The 16774-nt window shown below is 40.4% G+C and overlaps 1 protein-coding gene across 5 annotated transcripts in view; it reads left to right on the top strand.

Moving 5' to 3' along the window:
- MYZAP (myocardial zonula adherens protein) overlaps positions 1–16774 on the top strand; it is a 70664-nt gene that overhangs the window by 25977 nt on the left and 27913 nt on the right. For all 5 annotated transcript variants that reach the window (XM_027800093.2, XM_055716029.1, XM_055716027.1 and 2 more), the window contains 6 exons: positions 2112–2204; positions 4569–4682; positions 5543–5695; positions 8511–8636; positions 9535–9663; positions 14173–14258. In XM_027800093.2, coding sequence (XP_027655894.1) covers positions 2112–2204; positions 4569–4682; positions 5543–5695; positions 8511–8636; positions 9535–9663; positions 14173–14258 — 701 coding nt within the window. The remainder of the gene's footprint in view (positions 1–2111; positions 2205–4568; positions 4683–5542; positions 5696–8510; positions 8637–9534; positions 9664–14172; positions 14259–16774) is intronic.

The raw sequence follows: 16774 nt of genomic DNA on the forward strand, positions 1-16774 counted from the left end.
AAATAGTCAGCCTAATAAGGATGACTTTGTACTACTTTCTGTGTGCATGCTCATTTATCATCATTGGCAGAGGGCTCTCCTGAAAGGCGGGGGGGGGCAGAAAGCGTATCTGGTGCTGCTGGTTTCTGTGCTTGAAACTCAGCATCTCTTTGCCTGTCAGTCCTTGCCTCTCAGGATTTGGCAATAACCCCCTAATAAACCCAGGGCAAATACCGTGTCCTTCTCTTTCCATCCACCTTCAGGGAAGCTATTGGTCGGTGTTATCGTGTTACACTGATTCAAGTGCAAACAAATATGAAAGGAAGGAACACTGAGTCAAGCCAGCAGTGTAAGAGACTGTAATTATGTGCGCTCTTAACATCTGCCTGGCCTTTAGCTATCAGCACTTGCTTCTCTCCTTTATTACTCACAGTCTGTTAGCTCCCAGCATTCGCCGCTCACATTCACAGTGAGGGTATGTCACCGCTGCAGCGCAGGCGACGCACAGGAGTTGCCTTGCTGCTGGTTTCCTGCCTGGGTGGTTTCTCTGCCCTGCTGGGGTGGTGTCAGAGGATGGGTGAGTTGGCATGTGGCAGGTCCAGCTCCCTGGGCTGCACTGTGCCTGGCATCCGGTGCAGATTGCCTGGACTGGGACCATCTCCCTGCCCTTTTCTCTTCATAGTTGCCTTGTGGCATGGAGGGACATGTCCAGGCAGGTGAACTGCATGTCTTGCGTGTGTGTTCAGGGTACTGATCCTTCCAGGAAAAAGCAGGAAAGGCACGGGAAGAGGCATAGTGGCTCTTGCTGTCCCCTCTTCTAGAAGCTGTGTTCAGCTCTGCTAATTTGTGAACTTTGTTCTGCCAAGTAAGTTTCATCTTTAAAAGCAGAGTCTTAAACAAGAGCCTTCAGCTTGTGCTATGTATACGCAGACTTAAATAGACCAAAAATGATGGGCCATGTCAGAACTGCTGATGGTTTCCTCCGTATGAGTCAAATTTGCACCCTGCAAGAGAGTGCATGTATGTGCGTGGGCATATGTGTGGGCAGGGACAGGGTGGGGGGCGCTTCCCTGAGGCGAAGTGCAGGAGGCAGTTTCCTTCCACGTTTCTCGTCCTAAAGGGAGCACGTAGTTTGGGGTAGGCTTGTACCTACTCCTTGAACAGATTTGGTGGCCAATGCCCCTCTTTCTGCACCTGCAGAGGTGCTAGAAACATCCCCACTTCTATAAGGCCCTACTTGTTTTCCACTTGCGCCTTCCCTAAGCCTGTGCAGCGACAAGGCAAGATCACTGCCCTAGATTATCTGCCATCAGCCTGTGTTTGGTATGGGGAGGGAGGAAAAAAAAATGAGTTCAGATTACCTAGCTGGAAGGTAGACTGTAGGCAAACGTTTAACTACTGTTTACAGCGTGTGAGAAGTAGTTACTGCAGTTCTTGAGAAGATTGGTTCTGTGCATGGTTGCAATGGCATGTAAACCCAAGATGGCTCTCAGCATGCCATTTTTTTCTTTTTCTTTTTTCTTTTCTGTTTTAGAAAGGCAAAGTATAATTTATGCCCATAGTTCGTAAATAAAATCAAATTCAGTACTAATCTGTTCTTCAAATTTGAAATTGCATTGGTACATTTGTGCTAATATACTGTTTAGCTAGCTACAAGCCTGAAAGCCTGAAATTAAAGGGTTTATCTTCAAAGCATACTCAGGGAAAGTTAATTAACCACTTTCTAAGGTATGAAGGTGTATTAAATCCGTATGTGGATGCTTTTTTTTTCCAGAAAAACATTATATGCTAATTATTAAACTAAATTAATTTTAATTCAGGGTGGAATGAGTTACGGATGATTTAATTAAAATGCATTATTTAAATTATTAATTTACAAGTGTTTAAGTGTGTACAGTTTAGAATTGCTCAGAGATGTTTGTTTGTATCACCCCTGTGTAGATAAGTCTTGAGGCTTAAGTTTTTGTCTTGCTCTTAAGAGTAAATTGCTGTTGATGAAAAGATAGATTAATAATGGAAATTACTGAAAGTAACAATTAACAATGAAGGACAGAAAAAGATAATCATGTCCTCATATAAACAGTATTATCAATAAATTTGATAAAGGCATTTGTGTTTTTTTCTGACATCAGGTGAGAGCAACTCTGGAAAAAGTAAGAAAGAAAATGTATGGTGAATATGATGAAATGAAACGAAAAATACAGCAGCTTACGAATGAATTGAAAGTAAGTACACATACTTTTGTAGGGAAAGCATATGAGAATAGCTGTCCCAGTGTTACCTAGAAACTTTTTTTTGCTTCAGCAGAACAGAAATAATTTCTCAAACCACTCCATTTCATTGTTTTATGTGACATCTATACTTTATTTATTTATTTATTTTCCCCTCCAGGAAGGTAAAGTAGGACAGGGATGCTTTTGCGTATGGAATTATTAATTGCCTGCTTCTTAGAAATAAAATGCTATCTTGATAACATTGTCTCTGTGTGTTGGTACTTAGTGGAGATGTTTGTACCAGTAAGCTGCTAGGTGAACTGAATAAATAAATAATTAGGAATAACACGCAACTTAGTTGGTGTCATTTCAATAGACTTTGCTCTGTTTTACTGACTTTATTGTTTAAACACTATAGTAAAAGATGCAGCAGTGTTCTTTAGCATTAAAGTGCTTGACGGTTCTAAAAATTACTTACCTTTTGGCTCTAAATTGAACCTTTCAATGGTCATTCAATGACCTCTTTCTTCTGACATGCTGCTTTAGCAATAAAAGCTGCTGCAGTCTGTAGAAGTATCCTTCATATTAAACTGCTGAGTTCTTTGGTCCAGAAAATCTCCCTGAAAACTTGCTGTGGATTTTATATTCAACCTTGATTTTCACAGCCCTGGTTCAGATGCAGCTTGGCAGTTAAACGTGTTCTGACTTCAGGTGACTGGGCCCCTGACTTGTGCTCTTCTGCCATTCTTGTTTAGAGGCTGTCAGTTTCCTGCATGCTGTATTATGTATAAAGATCAGAACTTGCTGTTAAAGTGGTACTTTTATTCTGTGGCAATTAGTCTCAAAGAAGAACAACACACAAAAAATCATCCTGACTTGAGAGGAGGAGGCAGAGAAAACTGAATTTCTGTAAACTGTGTTAGATAGCCTTAATGGTGCCAACAAGGTGAGTCAGTTTTGTCATCTTTGCAGCTGATCCTTATTGAATAGGAGTGCTGATACCCTGCACTTCCAGATCTTCTGTCAGACCAGTAGAAATCCTGCATCTGAGTCTGAACATCTTTCCTAATTAAGGGTTTCTGACCAGCTCTGACAGAATCTCTAGTTCTGCAGCAAATTAGCAGATTGTGAAGGGTTCTTTCTGACGTAAATGGCATGAGACACCCTCCCTGCTTTTTAATACTTTCGACTGCCTGAAAGAAAGCCCAAGTGCTGTTCTGTTAATAATATATGCTTTTTTGTTTGGTTGTTTGGTTTTTGGTTTTGGTTTTAGTTTTACATGGGTAATATCTTTCATGCTATTTGAGGATCCAGTTTAAAATCCTTTTTATACTCTTTGCTTCAGCTTTGAATCACTATGCTTTTTTCCCCATCAGTTTCCAGGACTACTTTCTGTTCATAAAGTTTGTTTGAAATTTTTACTTCCAGTATTCTGCCCTGGGCAGTATGCTTCTTCGTGCAAGTTCTTACTTTGTAACTTTCTTAATCCATCCAAAGCATTTCTGCTTTTGTTTGTTTGTTTTTTGTTTATATAGGGTTAACAGTAACTACTTGGCTTCTACTCCTTATGCTGACCTAATCTGTGTATGACTTTGTTACTAAACACTCATTGTTCTCCCTATCAGTCCCTAGTGTTCTTAGGATTTTATCAAGAAACAAATCTGGTCCCTCTGAGAATGTGAGCTGGGCTGGCCTCCATTAGTAACCTTTTTTTTCCTCTTTATTATTGGATGGTTCATAATTATTTACTGTGTTTGGCTTTTGGTCTTTTCTTAAATGATGTAATTTTGTGCTTTTTTTTTCCCTCCAGTTTTTAAGTGTGTTTGTGTACACACAGAAGATGACAGATTTTCACACAACAAAGCTCTCTGCTGACTTCTACCTGCTTTGTATTGTTTCATCCTTAAGTCTTCTTGATGTTGCTTCTTTATATACCTGATTAGTCAGTTCCTTCTTAATTAAGGCTGTTCTACAGTTCACCCAAACCTTTCTAGATTCCCTCCTCTCTTGCATTCTTCTGCTTTTTACTCTGACTTTTTACAATCTGCCCATTCTGTGTACATAAACTTTCTGAATAAACACCTGCCAAGTGTCCTCTTGTCCTTTCAAAAAGAACAGCTTTTGGAGTGATTACAGACTAGCAATAAACATAGATATACTTATGTCTTATTTCTGTTAGCATATTTGGATTCTAAGTTTTGTTTGTTTGTTTCTGAGGTGCAGGAATATGGTTTGAGGCTTGTATATTTTAAGCCTCCTAATAGTGTGAAAATTAACCATGGAGTCTTTCACATCAGTAGCTCTCTTTGAAAGAATAGGTAAACTTGATCATTATTCTATATAAAACTTTTTTTTTTTTTTTTTTTTCCTGCTCAGGTGACAAATGCTCATCAGGAATCCTTAGAGAATCATGTGCGAGTGCAGGCTGCAGCCTTAGATAGCTTTAGTGAAATGAACAGCTCCTTGACATCAGCATCAATAGACTTGCAGGTACATTTTAATAGCTGTTTCACAGCTGACAACTGCCTTTTTTGACATGGATTTAAAAGCATACATAAACCATGAATGATAAATACAGATTCTAACACTAAACAAGCCCATAACGTACTGTCTTGGATATCTAAGGCAGCTAACTTAGGAAATGAAGAAAAAGATTCCACCACCTGTGTTTTTAAAAAACTTGTTAAAAACCACTGTACAGTGAAGCGATACTGATCTGCAGCAGACTAATGCCACTTGTGACGTCTCCACAAAAAGATTATCTAAGTGAAAATGTGGTTTGTTCTGTATTGTGCAAAACGGTACATCGCCTGACTTATTCCTGCCTTCACTGGTTAACAGAAATGGAAGTGGCATGTTTGGATGCTAAACACTTGTGAGGCTTTACATACCTGTGAAATGTAAGGGGAGGGAGAATGCGGGAATGAATTTTCTGGTGTAAAGATTTCCAAATTCCCATGTATATGAGCTGAACAACTTAATGTTCCTGATTATATGTATGTCACTTTTTCTCAGTCTAGTGCATTTAATAGGTATAGCATGGCCCTTGGAGAGAAGAAAGGAAGAGTGCTGGGATAGCGTTCAAACTGGAATGTATCCATGTTCCTTTCTGTTTTTTTATAGGGTTCCAGGAGTTGATTTCACTGAGCATGTTCTTCATGGGAATACCTTCTAGCAAACAAAATACAACAAAAGCCATAATTTAGATGTTAAAACTTGCAAAACTGTTCACACTACATTGATGCATCAGGAAACTCTTATAATGTTCTGTCTGTTCCATAATGGCTTGACTATATTAGTTCACCAAATTATTTGTGATTTTTAATATGTGGTTTGCCTCTTTCCTCTAGAAAACTCTAGTGGATGTTACATTGGAGAACACTGATATAAGGGAACAAATAAGGAATTTAAAACATACACATGAGCAATCTATGGAAAAGCTGAGAGAGAAGCAGAAGCAACTGGAAACAGCACAAATTGAAAATCAGTTACTGAAATTAAAGGTGCAGTATATAAACTCCCCTAAAAATATTGCACAGTAAGGGCATTAGGAGTATGTTAAATGAATTCCATGGTCTAATTTGTAAAGGGTTCTTCATTCTGCATGTGTTTGTCATTCCCTAGAGCTAACATATTCCTGTGAATCAATACTGTTTTAATAACAGAATCTTATCTGGCAGCAGTCAGTCCTTCCATAACATGGGATGACGATTCAGGGATGTTGGGAGGTGAAAAGTCAAACTGTTAAATCTACACAGTCTTGTAGAATTTCTTGTTGTTGAATTTGTTTATGTGGTATTGTACAATTTTTAATAGATACTCTGTTAAGCCTTATGAACACACGGGCAGCAGGTATATGCTATAACAGCAAGTGTCTTGGAAAGAGAATTAAGCTCTTTCTTTTAGAGAAATGCAAGTGAATAAAATGCAAACTGGAAAGCTTTATATGTCAGAAAGCTCAACCATATTCTCCACTCATCTGCCAAATGTATTCCTTTAATCTCAATTAAAGAAAAACCCACAAAACAAAAAGCCTCCCCAAAAAACCCCAACCACGAGAAAAAACCTCTTCTGGAAACCCTTTTGTCTCTTGAAATTGCTCAAAATAGATTAATTTGGATATAGTACTGTATCAGAATTTGTCACTGTGAAATTAAGATGACTGCTAGTTTATTCATGTTTAATTTTGTCAGAAAAGATGTTTCTTTTTGGCTGTCTAGTGACTTGTATTCATGCTTAATGATGAAAGGTTTAAAGAGAAAACATTAGTGAAGCTTTACAGGCTATAAAAATAGCTGTATTTTGTACCTGCTATTGTCAGCGGGAAATAAAAAGAGATGAAAAAACAATTAAAAGGAGAAAGCAAAGCTGATGCAATTAAGATTCCGAAACAGAAATTTGGACTATACTATAATCTTAAGGACATGCACCAACAAGTCAGGGAAAGGTATGTCTGCTTCTAATGACAGGGAACTGCAGGTTAAGTCCCAGCTCAACTGAATGCTTAAGGATTTATTTATCTTGAAGCATTTCAGTTCTGCAGAATACATGCCCTACTTTAATGAGGAAGATGTTTAAATTTACCCTGAAAGTTGCAGTTTTATTACAAAGTCAGTGGATAAAATACCTCATTGCTGTCTTTAAAAGTTAAACAAAATTGTATGTCGAGGATGCCAAGACATCTGGGACTTAATTCCAGGGGTGAATGTAAGAGGATGGTGTGGAATTTGGGAGGTTAACAGTTGAAAAGCAGTAATTACTGTATGCCATGATTATTTTATTGGGTAGGAGAATACACACATGTAGCTTATTAAGGAGGTTTGGTTTATTCATACAATCATAATAATAATTGAAGTTGGAGATGTTGCTTAAGAGTACTATAACAGATGCCCTAATGCGTCTACCTTTTGATGCTTGTTTTTACTCTCCTGATTGCTCATAATGAAGCAATAAGCAAAGGAATGGTGGAGAGACAGTGCCAGAGATCGTACTGCAGTTAGTACATCGAAGGACTCTGGGTTGTTGGCTTTTTCTGAATGATACAATTCTTTCAGGCTTCCTGAAATGTGGAAGGTTTTGAGTTGTACTGAAACATAATTTAACTCCACGCTCTCTCACAAAGTGCAGGTTACTACCCCTGCCCCAGCGCTGGGCTAGTTGAGGTGCCAAAGGGAGTAACTGAGGTACAGGTGGAGTTCGTCAGAGCTGTCACTTTTCAAAGGATTAAATACATTGTTTTATCCTATAGGGTAGTAAACCAGCTTGTTCCTACCATGCAAAATAAACACAAAGGTTTAAAAAAATCTTTCAGTCCTTGAAATTAAAAAAAACCAACCCAACAAACAAACCCAAAACTTTAATCATCAGAACCAAGTATTTTGTAGCTGGGTAAACTACAGTGATCAGCAGGGAACACTTCATTCTTCTCCCAGATGACAGTGTATTCTTCCTCTTCCTGACGTTTTTGTAGCACCCACAGCATTTCACTATAACCTTGTCTGATCTGTAGCATCTCTAGTGAAGACCTAAATCCTGGACTAGCTTTTTTACTTCACTTTTATTGCAGTTTACAGAGTAGATGTGTTTAAGCTGTGAATATCCTATCTGGTGCTCCATCACGGAGGGTGTAGTTCAGTCAGTGTTTTGAGCCAACAGAAGGGGGAAATCCTGTCTCTGAATTACCATTCCTGCCCTCTTCCCTATAGCACTGGTAACGTTTCTGGTCCTATGGCTAAAAATGAACCCTTCCACACCCCTGAGAATACTAATTCTAAGTCTGATTGTTCCCTGATCTGCTTTGCTCCATGGTCACCCCAGTTCTTGTGCCTACACAAAGAGCAGTATGTGAAAAAGCAAGAGAGGGGAGGGGGGGTTACAGCTCTGTCTTCTAGGTAACAACACGTACTTTGGTCCATCTTAAAGTAAGTATTGCTTTGAGTGCTCATGGTCATTTAGGAACAGGAGTTGGCTAGACCATTTCTACATTATGCTTCTGTAAAATGGCAGGAGACGGTATGTTTTCAATGGGGAAACAAGCCAGATGATATGGAGGCTGATATGGAAGGGCTCTGTAAAGAGGCATAGCCTGGTCTTAGATAATCAACGATCAGTTAAATTCAGACAACAGGAAACGGCAACTTCTTACTGGTAGAGTGTTGTAAATGGTCTTGGTGCAAATGAAAATCTACTTCAGCAGCATCAAATTTATGACAAGGTGAAGCTGAAGTTCAAAGTGTTATTCTAACATTGTGCAAACTGCATTTCTCCTGCTGCCAGCGGTGCTGTGCTGACTGATGGGTCAACTTTTCTCTCTCATAGGTGGAATCATCACAGGAAGCCAATGCTGAAGTAATGAGAGAGATGACAAGAAAACTGTATAGTCAGTATGAGGAAAAAATGCGAGAAGAGGAGCAGAAACATAAAGCTGAGAAAGAAATCCTCCTAGTACGTATAGCCAGTCTGTGAGAGTGGTACTTAGCTTGGGTGGCACCTCCCAGTCATTTACTACTCCAGAGTTGACCTGTGCCTTTCCTCCTATCTCTGTGATGAGTCATGCCACAGTTACTAAGCTTTCCAAGCTTTTGGGGTTGTAGAGCTAAGAAAAGAATGTGTTCAAATACAGCAGCAGTAATGATAATGTAGATTTCAAAGCCTGAAATGGAGTAAGTTGGGGTTTTTAACTTTTGATTCACAAAAAAAAAAAAAAAAAGGAAATATAACATCCAATTTTGATGATAGTTTAAGAAGTGCAGCGGGAACAACTTCACTGGAGCAAAGTCTTCCTGTCCCCTGGTTTCACTCTACCCCAAAGTAAAATGTTTCTATTAGCAGTTAGACCCTGGTTTCACTCTACCCCAAAGTAAAATGTTTCTATTAGCAGTTAGAAAAATGCAATGACTAACTGCTAAAGATACATAGTGATAAAGATTCCCCAGTCTCTTTCTATTCATATTGTTTTACATATGAGGAAAGTACAAAGCTGAATGTGGCAAACTTTGGTATTTAAAATGCTATCTTCTGCAAAAGCATGTTTTTCTTATGCTGTTATTTCATTACAGCCTCAGAAGGGAAAACAGGTATCTAAGAAATAGGTAGAAGCTTTTCTCAGATTTTCATAATGATGTTTTACAAATACCTATGCACTTCAAAATACCCTAAATCTTTTGTTCTATACGGTTCACATTTAGGGTCACAACTCTTCCAGACTTCTGGGCAGGTGTAGTGAAAAACTTTAAGCTCTGCTTAAAAGCTTTTAGCTTTTAAGCACTGGCTCTGTGGCCTAAAGAAAAATAAATAAGAATTCCTTGGATGTAAATGTGACTGTAAATATTCATATTTGAAGGAGGAAACAAATCGGCTTCTGAAAGCTATTGAAGAGGCAAATAAAAAGATGCAGATTACAGAAACAAGCATACAGGAAAAAGACCAGAGAATTGGTGAGCTGGACCGGCTGATTGAACGTATGGAAGAGGTATGAGAGTTAGTTGATTGCTGCCTTTAAACTAAATGCAGAAGTGCATGGAGGAAATTTGAAAAAAATTACTATTTTTTTGTCTGCTGCTCAGTACCCGGCTCTGTGACGTACCACTGCTGTTTGCATCTCAGTTACTGTATCCAGATAAGTAAATGGACCTGGACTACCACAGAGACACTGTCATTAAGTGGTTCTTCTGTCTTTCTAGTGGTCTTTACAGTCAGGGCTGCCTAAGGTGTCAAAATTTATTTAGTAAATTAACCATTATTTTAAAGAAAGACTCTAAAAAGATCATTCAGTCTTCCTTCAGTGTTCAAGGTCTCCTAAGCCTAATGAAGTAGTAATCATAAATGATCCAAAGTCTCTTAGAAATACTGTTGGCAGGTCCATGGAGTGCATGGAACTCTGCCTGGGGATGGATGAGGAGCTGACTGAGAGCTTATGGGTCAGGATTAAAGGGAGGGCAGGGATGGGTGACATTATCATGGGAGTCACACAGGCCACCCGACCAGGAAGACTGAGCAGATGAGGCCCTCTATAGACAGATATAGGAGCAGCCTCACCCTCAGAAGCCCTGGTCCCCATGGGGGACTTCAACCACCCTGATCTCTGTTGGAGGGACAACAGAGCAGGGCATAAGCAGTCCAGGAGCTTCACGGAATGTGCTGATGATCAATTCCTCCTCCAAGTGATAGGCAAGCCAAAGAGGAGAGGTGCTGTGCTGGACCTTGTTCTCACCAACGAGGCAGGGCTCGTGAGGAGTATGAAGTTCAAGGGCACCCTTGGCTGCAGTGACCATGAAATGGTGGAGTTCAAGATCTTTAGGGCAGTGAGGAGGGCACACAGCAAGCTCGCTACCCTGGACTTCAGGACAGCAGACATTGGCTTCTTCAGGGGTCTGCTTGGTAGAGTACCATGGGCTAAAGCCCTGGAAGGAAGAGGTGCCCAAGAAAGCTGGTTAATATTCAAGGATCACGTCCTCCAAGCTGAGGAGCGATGCATCCCAGCGAAGAGGAAGTCAGGCAAAAATGGCAAGAGGCCTGCATAGATGAACAAGGAGCTCCTGGACAAACTCAAACACAAAAAGGAAGCCTACAGAGGATGGAAGCAAGGACAGGCAGCCTGGGAGGAACACAGAGAAGTTGTCTGTGCAGCCAGAGTTAGGAAAGCTAAAGCTCTGACAGAATTAAATCTGGCCAGGGACATAAAGGGCAACATGAAAAGCTTCTATGGGTACGCTGGTGAGAAAAGGAAGACTAGGGAAAATGTGGGCCCTCTCTGGAAGGGAACAGGAGACCTGTTACTTGGGATATGGGGAAGACTGAGGTACTCAATGACTTTTTGCCTCGGTCTTTGCTGGCAAGAGCTCCAGCCACACCGCCCAAGTCACAGAAGGCAAAGGGAGGGACTGGGAGAACGAAGAACTGCCCGCTATAGGAGAAGATAAGGTTCGAGATCATCTAAGGAACCTGGCGGTGCACAAGTCCACGTGACCTGATGAGGTGTGCCTGTGGGCCCTGAGGGAACTGGTAGATGAAGTGGCCAAATCACTATCCACCATATTTGAGAAGTCGTGGCAGTCCGATGAAGTTCCCACTGCTTGGAAAAGGGAAACATAACACCCATTTTTAAAAAGGGAAATTAGGAAGACCAGGGGAAATACAGGCTGCTCAGTCTCACCTCTGAGCCTGGCAAGATCATGGAGCAGATCCTCCTGGAAACTATGCTGAGGCACATGGGAAATAAGGAGGTTATTGATGACCACCAACATGGCTTCACTAATAGTAAATCATGCCTGACAATTTTGGTGGCCTTCTATGATGGGATTATGACACTGGTGGATGAAGGAAGAGTGTCTAATGTCATCTACCTGCACTTGTGCAGAGCATTTGACACTGTCCTGCATGACATCCTTGTCTTTAAATTGGAGAGACATGGATCTGATGGATGGGCCACTCAGTGGATAAGGAATTGGCTGGATGGTCACACTCAAAGAGTTTGTCAACAACTCAGTGTCCAAGTGGAGACCAGTGATGAGTGGTGTTCCTCAGGGATCAGCATTGGGAACGGCACTGTTAAACATCTTTGTTGGTAATGTTGGGCATTGGGATTGAGAGCACCCTCAGCAGCTTTGCTGACGACACCAATCTGTGTGGTGTAGCCGACGTCCTGGAAGGCAGGGATGCCATCCCGATGGACCCTGACAGGCTGGAGAGGTGGGCCCGTGCAAACCTCATAAAGTTCAACAAGGCCAAGTGCGAGGTCCTGCATGTGGTCCAGGGCAGTCCCAAGCACAAATGCAGGCTGGGCAGGGAATGGATTGAGGGTGGCCCTGAGGAGAAGGACTTGGGCATGTTGGTTGACAAGAAGTGAAACATGACTCAGCAATGTGCACTTGCAGCCCAGAAGGCCAGCCGTATCCTGGGCTCATCAAAAGAAGTGTGACCAGCAGGTCAAAGGAGGTGATTCTGCCCCTCTACTCTGCTCTCATGAGACCTTACTGTGAGGGTGGTGGGACACTGGCCCAGGCTGCCCAGAGCAGCTGTGGGTGCCCCATCCCTGGCAGTGCCCAAGGCCAGGCTGGATGGGGCTGGGGGCAGCCTGGGCTGCTGGGAGGGGACCCTGCCTGTGGCAGGGGGGTTGAAACTAGGTGGTCTTGAAGGTCCCTTCCAACCTACACCATTCTGTGATTCTAGGATTGATTTAAATGTGGTTTAGTTAGCTAAATAGTAAGGTCTATTTCTATTTATAGTCCTGATTAGAACTGTAACTCCAGATTTTCCCACATGTGGATGAAATGCCATACTTGAAAGCTTCAGACTAAAATGTTTTGAGGGTTTTTTCTGGGCATGTAGGAGCCAGTTAATCTTCCATGCACATATCTATATCTTGTTTAGGTTATGGCTCAGGATATTTTAAGGAGAGAAGAAGAAAGAAAGAAATTTTACTCCCTTTTAATCCAAAACTTAGGTTCTTCCTTCCTGCTAGCTTTAAAAAAACTTAATTATTCCTCTCCCTGGCTAATTAGTCCCTACCAAACTGTAATTGAGAGCAGGTTTCTGATAATTTACCTCTAAAGATCTGAAAGCAGAAATGCTTTGAGACATTTACCTCTTGCGACACTGGCACCACTACTGTAAAACTAGTTGTAGCAGTTTTTGCATTGCTTCTTTTTATTTCCTGCTTTTCCTTCTCTTTTAAGGGCTTTTCTCCAGGGCAAAACTCAGACTAGTAGTCAAATGATTATTATTTTAATGTATTGTTAAACCTAAGAGTATCATAGTACCTCTCCTTGCATAGTAAACTGCATCAGAATCACATTTGTTGAACCTTTTCAGCTATTTGAAAAAGCTTTACGTCTTCTGTCTCAAACAGTTACAGTGAAGTTTCCTCTTCGTTTTCTGGTATCAATCGCTTAACTGAGAATGAATGTTGTTGTTTAGTCCTTTAGACTGAATAGTGTCACTCTAAATGGTGTAAGAGCAGCCCCTGCAAAAGACCAGTGCTCTTGGATGTACTTTGGCATTTCTCATTTCATTCCATAGCAGACATTATCTTTAAAGATCTGTGTCTTGCTATCTAAAATACAGAAGCAGAGAGCATTCTAGTAAGTAGAGGGAATATGAGCTTCTGTTCTTACAAGTGAAGTGTTTTTTCACCAACTTTAGTTTAGTATAGTAAATATTTGTTGCTGAGAAGTAGATTTTTATAAGCCAGTCTTGTTGGCTTTACTGGTTAGTCTGGTGTGCATTTGTATTGTGCCCTTTTTGTCTAATGCTTCCAAATGTATTATTAGAATTAGTGATTACACTGAGAAATCATTCAGCTTAATGGAGCTACTAAAGGGGCAGATTAACTTCATCTGGGCTTCAGCCTACAATTTGTAAGTATTATGCAGTGAATAAAGGATTGCAGTATAGTTAAGTACAGATGAGTTTCTTCACATTGGTTATTTAATTTGCTCTTTTTTCTGGCTGATACTTGTAGAGTAAAAGTCAACGCCTCTTAAATTCCCATTAAAGTGGATAGCAGACTCTTCTGTTAATTTGTGGTGACTCAGTCCCCAAGACCTCATATATCTTCATGAGCACTGTGCTGGTGGACACCCAAAAAATAAACAGGAATATTCTGGGGAAGAAAACAGAGCAATATGTTTTATCTCAGTCTTGGACTGAGAGATTTTTTGAAGGGATAACATGGAAAATTTGACATTTATGTAGTTAAAGATTGTGATGATTCATCTTTCCATTAAAAAAATTCAGTTTCAAGTACCATACATCTTCAAATAGGAAATGGAAAAACTCTGGTCTTATTTCCATGCATAGCTGGGGATTTGATTATATTATTATGCATTCCGTGCTTCTTGGCTATAGGAAATGTGTGAATTTTGTTTAATCAGTTTCTATTTTAATTTCACAAATTATCTTCTGAATTGCAATGAAATACGCTTTGTGAAGCCATTACATTTTGACACATGGAGAACTGAGGATAACATTTTTTGTTTAGGAACGTCACCAGCTGCAAAAACAGCTTGAACTAAATGAAATACAAATATCTGGAGCAAAATCTGAAAACAACTCTGACAGTGAAAGGTGAGATACTTCTTATCTTTGTAACTTCCAGTATTGCTATAGGGGTTTGTTTGTTTTGGAAGACACCTGAATTTTACTTTTTCTAATTTTAAAACTGCAGTCTGGTAGGGATTGCCCATCTGAATGTTAGTTTATGTACATACAAAATATCAAGAGGATTAATTTTTGCAACAAAACCCACTTTCACGCATCTTTCTTGAAAAGTTGTTTGCAAGCATGCAGAAGACATTTTAAATGGAGCAAACTGTGACGTATTTGTGGATTGCATCTTTCTTAAAGCTGCATTCCCAAATTCAGCACAATATGATTCCGACTATGAATACGTAGAAGAGAAAACATTCTGTACCCTGTATTAAGCTGTAGGACATCCCTTTTGAAAAGGTGAACTCTTCAAGAGAGCAAGAGTTTTGCATGTAACTGCCAGAGGTGTCTTTTTTTTTTATAAACGAGGGAAAGCAGGGAATATGTTTGAGGCTTGGACGGGCAGGTCTACACGTGGTGCACATTAACATACACACATGAGCAAAATGAAGGTGTGGAAGAAATCTGTCATGTAGCATTACAGTGCAGAAATAAGCTATAAAGTTATATGGGGAAAGCGAGGATGATGTTATTGGCAGTGAGACCTCTGTGAATGGTTGTTCTTGAAAGCAAGAGGCTTAGAAGAGAGACCTAGTGGTGTGGTGGTACCTGGATGTGCTGTTTCTGCCCACAGGTGGCATGTGCATCCCCTACTGCTTCTTTGAGACTGACAGAGCACCATGACCAGGCAAAAGAGCTTCAAGCAAAGGCAGAGGCAAAGTTTCAACAGAAACCTATCCAGCATTGAAATAGCGTAACTGCCACTGGAGTGAAAATTGCATCCGCCACTCAAAGGTTTATATGACACTACTTGAGTGGGTAAAGATGAATTACAAGCAGAGACTGAATAATTTTACTTGATTACTACCGACATCTCTGTGGCAACCAGAAATTCAGTTTTAAGGTTTTAGCATCCTACTGTTCTATAGGAAGCATAAACATAAAAGGACGTCCCACCAAGAGCATCTCACTGTCTAGTTGTATTGGTCTGTGACCAGCTTATCCAGTTTCAGGGTAATAATGGCTTTTCACAGCAGCCTCTTAAAATAGTAATTTAAAGTGAACAGATGTCACATACAACATAGAATATGGAAATGAAAGATAATTGCTTTCTTCCTTTACCTCTGTATAACATCCTCTTCTGGCTTCAGCGAATCCTGTCCTGTTCTCTCATCATGAAAAGTTATGCTGCACTAACAAGGGTAAAGGCAGTGTTCAGACAGGAGTTTGTGCAATGCAAACAACATACAGTTGCAATCTATGCAATGCAAGCAATGAATCTGTGTCAGATGCTGAAGTCTGTTAAGTTCTCTTTACCTGTCTGTACCCAACCAGACACTTGACATCGACTCAAGGAAGGACTTCTGTTCCATTGCCATATCATTATCAGTGCTTAAAATTCTGAATCTTTCAGTGAGACCAAATATGTGTTGCAACTGTAATCAAAATGTAAATGGAGGTTTGTGCGACCTTAATATGCAGGATTGAAAAACCTGCAGCAGTGCCTTGATTTTTTTGAGTCCTTGTCAAAGTGCTGCAGTTACAGTTCTGTAGAGTACTTCACTGTTAATTGAGACTCTTTCTGGGGGGAAACAGCATACAATTCAGTCATTCATTGGAATCATGTCATGCAGTTTGCCATCTGCTGCTTTGCCTGAGAATGGTTGTTCTATTTGCAGCTTCAACAGTTTCTTCTGCTGTGCACAGACCAAAATGGAAAAAAGCTTTTTTGTTTTTGATTCCCCTCCTCCACTTCTCAAATTCTGTCCAGTCCTGAATCTAGGAGTACAGAAGTTTATTTTGTAAGCAAGCGATTGCCTTCTCTGAAGAATTTCAAGAATTCAGATAAAAATGGAGGTTCCCATGGCCAACATGCCAAAAACTTATTAAAAAGCTTCCCTCCTGTTTCTTTGCCTATTCTAAAAGTACTTTTCTGGCAAGCTGCCAAACCAACTTGTGGCAGGAGTTTTGTGGGTGTTCAGTCTCTGTGTTAAACAGATTTGAAGGAACGCACAATCTATCTCATGAGTCATACGTACAAACTTAAAACATCCGCAACAATTCCTGCTGACTGTTGATGAGTTAATACTACTCTAGTTAGTGTCCTGCTACTGTTGGCAACTATGCCAAAACCTTCACTCAAGGCTTCCCTGTAGTAGGAGAGCTTTGAAAAGGATACCAGCAGATGTGCTTCCTGGCTTTTATTTAGTATATATTTCCCAAAAGTTTGCAGGTGGTAATAAATCAGGATGTGTCTTTCTGATGATAAAGATCTAGTTGTCTGAATGCCATTCACTTCAAGGAAAACCAGACATCTTAAGGAGATGAGCTTTATCACATTGTTTAGTTGTCAGCACTTCAGACTCTGAGTAAGCATGCCAGTATGCCAGACAAAGGTGAGTTAACTTGGGTGGAGACAGCCGCTTTGACTAAAA

The sequence above is a fragment of the Falco cherrug genome, chromosome 7 (assembly GCF_023634085.1).
Source record: "Falco cherrug isolate bFalChe1 chromosome 7, bFalChe1.pri, whole genome shotgun sequence".
NCBI lineage: Eukaryota > Metazoa > Chordata > Aves > Falconiformes > Falconidae > Falco > Falco cherrug.